The sequence below is a fragment of the Propithecus coquereli genome, unplaced genomic scaffold (assembly GCF_000956105.1).
Source record: "Propithecus coquereli isolate 6110/MARCELLA unplaced genomic scaffold, Pcoq_1.0 Scaffold269, whole genome shotgun sequence".
Classification (NCBI taxonomy): Eukaryota; Metazoa; Chordata; class Mammalia; order Primates; family Indriidae; genus Propithecus; species Propithecus coquereli.
Window position 1 is genome coordinate 739,294 of NW_012148274.1, and position 5,840 is coordinate 745,133.

General features: G+C 54.0%; 1 protein-coding gene across 1 annotated transcript; it reads left to right on the plus strand.

Annotated features, from left to right (window-relative positions):
* Positions 1-3,916: 3,916 nt before the first annotated feature.
* Positions 3,917-5,718, plus strand: FBXL14 (F-box and leucine-rich repeat protein 14). Its single transcript, XM_012647457.1, has one exon. It carries the CDS (start codon positions 4,051-4,053, stop codon positions 5,251-5,253), a length of 1,203 nt encoding a protein of 400 aa, XP_012502911.1. The 5' UTR covers positions 3,917-4,050; the 3' UTR covers positions 5,254-5,718.
* The last annotated feature ends 122 nt before the right edge of the window (positions 5,719-5,840 follow it).

Sequence of the window (5,840 nt, forward strand, 5' to 3'; positions counted from 1 at the left end):
GCCCGGCCTGCCTATTTTTTAATAGGGTTATTTGGGTTGTTGTTTCTGCTTAAATCTTTCATTTCAGTCAGTGAATCACGTCCTCACCCTCTCTGATTTTTAACATCCTCTGGCCAAGCATGCCACAAGATAGTCTCCTGTTCAGAAATGCTTAGGAATAGAGAGAATGTTGCTCTCAAGAAATCTTGAAGTCGGAAAGGCAGCATTTTATAAACAAACCTCTGATTGCTACTGGTTGCCCAGAACTCTTGGAAAAGGTTTGATGTGTAAGAAGTCTTTCATAAAGATTTTATTAATCTTACTAATTTCAGTTTAACGTTAATGAAGTGCCAACCACATATAGTGTTGCACTATGGATAAGTTAGAATTAATTTAAAGGAAAACGAACGCAAAATATTTTAACTCCTTCGACCCAACCCGTAAGCTAGACTCAGAGCCATTCATCTGAATACTTTTTTCTTTCTTTCTTTCCTTTCTTTTTTTGAATGAGGAGTTGAAAGCTACAGATCTCTTCTGATCTTTCCTGCCACATCTTCTCTCTCTGAATAAGGAAGTTGGCAACCTTAAGCCTGATCTTTGGGTTGGGCCTCTCAATTTTCCCAGGCCCTACCCAGGGGAAAAACACACTCCATCGGAAAATCTAGATTTCTTTAAAATTCTTGGTAAGGTTTTGGAGAGACTCGCTACACAAGGCTATCATTTCTGCATTTATTTTTATTTATTTATTTATTAAATTTCAGACTATTACGGGGACACAATGTTTTGGTTACATGGAGTGCTTTTGTACTGCTTGAGACATAGTCATAATTGTGCCATCACCCAGGTAGTGTGTACTATACCCATCACGTTTCTGCTTTGAAATAGAAGCTTGTAGTTCATTCAGAAAAAAACTTCTGGTTGCAATTTGTTGAATCATATACAAAACTATCAACCTGACTGTAAAATATGAACAGCTATCCACAGGATTTTCTACGTAGGTGTACATTCTCTTCCAGATAGGGTCTCTTATCCATAGGTACCCTCCATACAGTTTTGTGTCCCACAACCCTTAAGAAGCCACTGCATGTGAAAATATCTGGATCCTGCTTTAAGAACAACGTATAATTCCATGGGTTAAGGAGACAGCAGAACTCATTTGAGGTTCATGTTCTCATAGAGTGTTACTACTGGAAAGGTCCCTGAAGATTATCTAGTCAAATCACCCTAGTGTGAGAGGAGGATCTGAGACCCAGAAAGGAGAGTCATTTCCTCAATGCCATAAAAAGTCACTAGGTGTCCAGAATTCACATAGGGCTCATTGGATGCCATGTTCTTTTTCCCCATTAGTGTGTATTTTATGAGATGCTTCTTGATATTATATTTTCCTATTTATCGAACATGAAAACAATCATATTGCTGAAAATCCTTGTAACATATACTTGAATGCCTTAAATAAAAGTCTCTTATTAATACAATCCCAGATTTCAAGAAAAAGTTTTGCTAGAATTAGGACCAGGTGGCCAAGTTCTAGAGAAAGTGCTTCCAGGCACCTCTGAATGACTCTTCAGATTTGAGACCAGTGGGTTTTCTAAAGAAGGAAAACCACTAAGCTCCTTCTTTGTCCAAGAGCCTAGTCAGGTCTCCTGTCTAAAATTCCCCCCAAAAGTGTGGGGCACTTTGTTTTGTGTTAAGTAGGATTAAGGCACACTAAGGCGCTTTGGGTTAAGATCTTGACATCAACACAAACACATCTACATCCATATGACAACAAAAAAGTGACTTTCATGTAAAGGTGAAGGTAAAAGTTTAGGTAGGAGTGTCTGAGAATAATAAAAGCCCAGATACCCCCAGGGGAAGAGTTAAGCCCAGGTACACGTCAGAATCTTGACACTATTGCCACTGTACATCCGGAATCATCTGGATGACTAACAGTACAGTCTATTATTTCAGGGAGATTATAAAAATCTATGGGCCTCACACTATGTGTAATGCAATGAAGTAACAAACAAGCTTGCAAAACTTTTTGCTTCTGCATTTCCTGATTTAGGAAAGAGAAGCAGTGGGGGTCTGAATGTATATTATGTCTGTTAGGGAATCTGTATGTACTTGGTCTAGGATTGGTTGCTTGCGCAGAAGAGAAGTGGACAAAATTAACAATCTCATATACTGAATATGGAACCCATTCAAAATCTTGTTTAGGTCCTCAAAGAATCAATGAATCCATTTTCCCTTTCTGATAGATAAATCAGGTTGTCTTGTATCTAGTTGTGTAGACTCATAAATTATTTAAAAATATAGAGGGTCATTTTCTCTGATCCAAAAATTCCTGGTTTGGGGGTAGTTAAAATGAAACTCTGAAATTCTATCCTCTGTATGGGCATTTAAGACCCAGGGGCCACATTCTAGAATGGAATATTGCCCTGATTCCATAAAACACAGTTTATAAACCAAAAGACATCGACTAGAGCATCTTAAATTAAGTCTAATGGCCTTCCTATTCAAACAGTAAATCTGTATTGTCACAAAAAAAATATTAACTATCAGTACAACTGGGCCATACCGTTTTATACGTCTAATAGGCTGGTGAAAAGGAAAAAGGTCGTTAAACAAGGCTTAGGAGAGGCTGTTCCCTTCTAAGAGCAAAGCAGGCTGAGGGCACCGGGGGCGCAGCCAAGTGCGTAGTGGAGGAAGTTTGATGCAGAAAGTACTGAGGGGAACACAGCGCTGTCTGGAAACAATCAGAAGATGCCAGAAGGAAGTAGTAATGGCTAATTCTAGAAAATTCTAGAACAAGGACCAGAGCGGGTCAGTGTTAAACTAGGACGAGTACAACTGAGTTTCTCCCCAGTCTAAGGCACGAGACTGGAGGGAAAGGAATGGAAGGAAACAGCCCCAGTGGGGGGAAGTGGGGATGTGGGAACACGATACGTGCGAAGGGGCGTTAGGGACAGTAGAACAGGAGAACCGGGCGATGACTGTCGAGTAGTGCCACCAGGAGGAGGGTCCTGCGAGGATAATGAAGGGAGGAGGGTGTAAAGCACGGGTCGGGAACCGCAGGGGTCAACCACGGGCAGGGGCTGCGCGGACGTCCGCAGCAGAGAAAGCGAAGGCTCAGGGCTGGGGCGTGGCCCGGACGGAAAGGCTCGGTAACGGGCTCGGGGCGAAAAGAAGGGCGGGGACGCGCCTTGCTGACAGCCGCTCGCGGATGGCGCCTACAGGGTTAAAAAGCAGGGGCGACGAGACGAGGACGAACTCGGTTTCCAGGGTAACGGCTCCGACAGTTCCGGCAGCGCAGGCTCGTACCATTGCGCGGGCGCGCGCGGGGGAGCGGAGGGGAGGAGGGGACGCGCGGCGGCGCAGGCGGGCGGAGGGCCGGCTCGGACGCTACCAACCGCGCGGCCGCCTGCTCGCCCCGGGTCTGCGCCGAGCCGCGCGGGGGCCGCGGCGGCCTGGAGCAGGGCCGGCAGCGCCCAACGGCCCGCGGACGGCGGGGGGAAGAACGCGCGCCCGGCGGCCCGGCTTGGCCTCCTGGTCCCCCCGCCCGGGCGGCGGAGTGCGGGCGGCCCGGGGCTGGGAGGTTTGAAAAGCCGGCGAGAGACAAAGGCGGCAGGAAGCCTCCTCGGCGCCCGGAGCCCGTGCGCCCGGCCCCCGGGCCCCTCGCCGGCCCGCCGGCCCGCGGAGCAGCGCGGCAGCGGGAGGCGGCGGCGGGAGGCGGAGGATGCGGCAGGGGGCGTGGGAGCGGCGGCGGCGGAGCGGCGCGGCCCGAGCGCGGCGCGGCTAGACCGGGCGGCGGCGGCCGGGCTCGCGGGTGAGGCGGCGGGTGCCTTCCGCGCCCGGGATGTGAGGACCGAGCGGAGCCCGGGGCGGGGGCGGCAGGAAGGAAGGAGGGACGGACGCACCAGGAGGAGGAGCGGCGGCGGCGGCCGGAGCCGGAAGGCGGGGAGGGGCCGTCCGTTGGGCCCGAGGCGGTGGCGGCGGCGGCGGCCGGGGCGGCCCGCTCTCGTCGCCTTCCCGGCAGGAGCGGCCAGGCCCGCGCCTCCGCCCCCAGCGCCGCGGAGGGGGAGGAGGAAGATGGAGACCCACATCTCGTGCTTGTTCCCCGAGCTGCTGGCCATGATCTTCGGCTACCTGGACGTGCGGGACAAGGGGCGCGCGGCGCAGGTGTGCACGGCCTGGCGGGACGCCGCCTACCACAAGTCGGTGTGGCGGGGGGTGGAGGCCAAGCTGCACCTGCGCCGGGCCAACCCGTCGCTGTTCCCCAGCCTGCAGGCCCGGGGCATCCGCCGCGTGCAGATCCTGAGCCTCCGCCGCAGCCTCAGCTACGTGATCCAGGGCATGGCCAACATCGAGAGCCTCAACCTGAGCGGCTGCTACAACCTCACCGACAACGGGCTGGGCCACGCGTTCGTGCAGGAGATCGGCTCCCTGCGCGCCCTCAACCTGAGCCTCTGCAAGCAGATCACCGACAGCAGCCTGGGCCGCATAGCCCAGTACCTCAAGGGCCTGGAGGTGCTGGAGCTGGGGGGCTGCAGCAACATCACCAACACTGGCCTCCTGCTCATCGCCTGGGGGCTGCAGCGCCTCAAGAGCCTTAACCTGCGCAGCTGCCGCCACCTCTCGGACGTAGGCATCGGGCACCTGGCGGGCATGACGCGCAGCGCGGCCGAGGGCTGCCTGGGCCTGGAGCAGCTTACGCTGCAGGACTGCCAGAAGCTCACGGATCTTTCCCTAAAGCACATCTCCCGAGGGCTGACCGGCCTGAGGCTCCTCAACCTCAGCTTCTGCGGGGGCATCTCGGACGCCGGCCTCCTGCACCTGTCGCACATGGGCAGCCTCCGCAGCCTTAACCTGCGCTCCTGTGACAACATCAGTGACACGGGCATCATGCATCTGGCCATGGGCAGCCTGCGCCTCTCGGGGCTGGATGTGTCGTTCTGCGACAAGGTGGGGGACCAGAGTCTGGCTTACATAGCCCAGGGGCTGGACGGCCTCAAGTCCCTCTCCCTCTGCTCCTGCCACATCAGCGATGATGGCATCAACCGCATGGTGCGGCAGATGCACGGGCTGCGCACGCTCAACATTGGACAGTGTGTGCGCATCACGGACAAGGGCCTGGAGCTCATTGCTGAGCACCTGAGCCAGCTCACCGGCATAGACCTGTACGGCTGCACGCGGATCACCAAGCGCGGCCTGGAGCGCATCACGCAGCTCCCCTGCCTCAAGGTACTCAACCTGGGACTCTGGCAGATGACGGACAGCGAGAAGGTCAGGTGAGGGCGGCAGCGCCAGCTCCCCTCGTCCCGCCTGCGCGCCCTCCTAGCACCGCCCCCGCCCCCCACACTCACGCACACTATGCACCGATCGTCGCAGTGGATGAGATGGGGCAGTGACAGACGCCTCGGGCTCGTTTCTCCTCCCCCTCCGGCGCCCCTCCCCGCTCCCGGCCCATTCTCAGTGCATCTGGGTTCCTCCGCTGGCCCCCCCCTACTCCCCTCTCCTTTTCCCTGCGGGTGGAGGGCCGGACTCAGCTCCGTACCCACCCGCCCCCCTCTGCAGGGGGATGGAGGTGCAGCTACTGTGTCCCCGCTGCGTTGCTTTTGGAAATGGGGGTGGGGGGTCCTTTCAACCCCTGGGAGTTGAGGAAATGTCTGCCTTCACTGAAGCTTTCGTTTGAATACTGTGATCTGGTTTTTATTTTGAAATGTATAAAAAGCAAACCCAGCTACAAGGGCCTTTTCACCCTTCTTCCACTTTGTAACTAATCCCAGTCTCTTCTCATCACTTCTGCTTTGGCAGTGCTCTGCTACTCACGCTCATTCCATTTTTATCTTCTTTCCTTTTTAAAATTTTTTTGAAGAAAT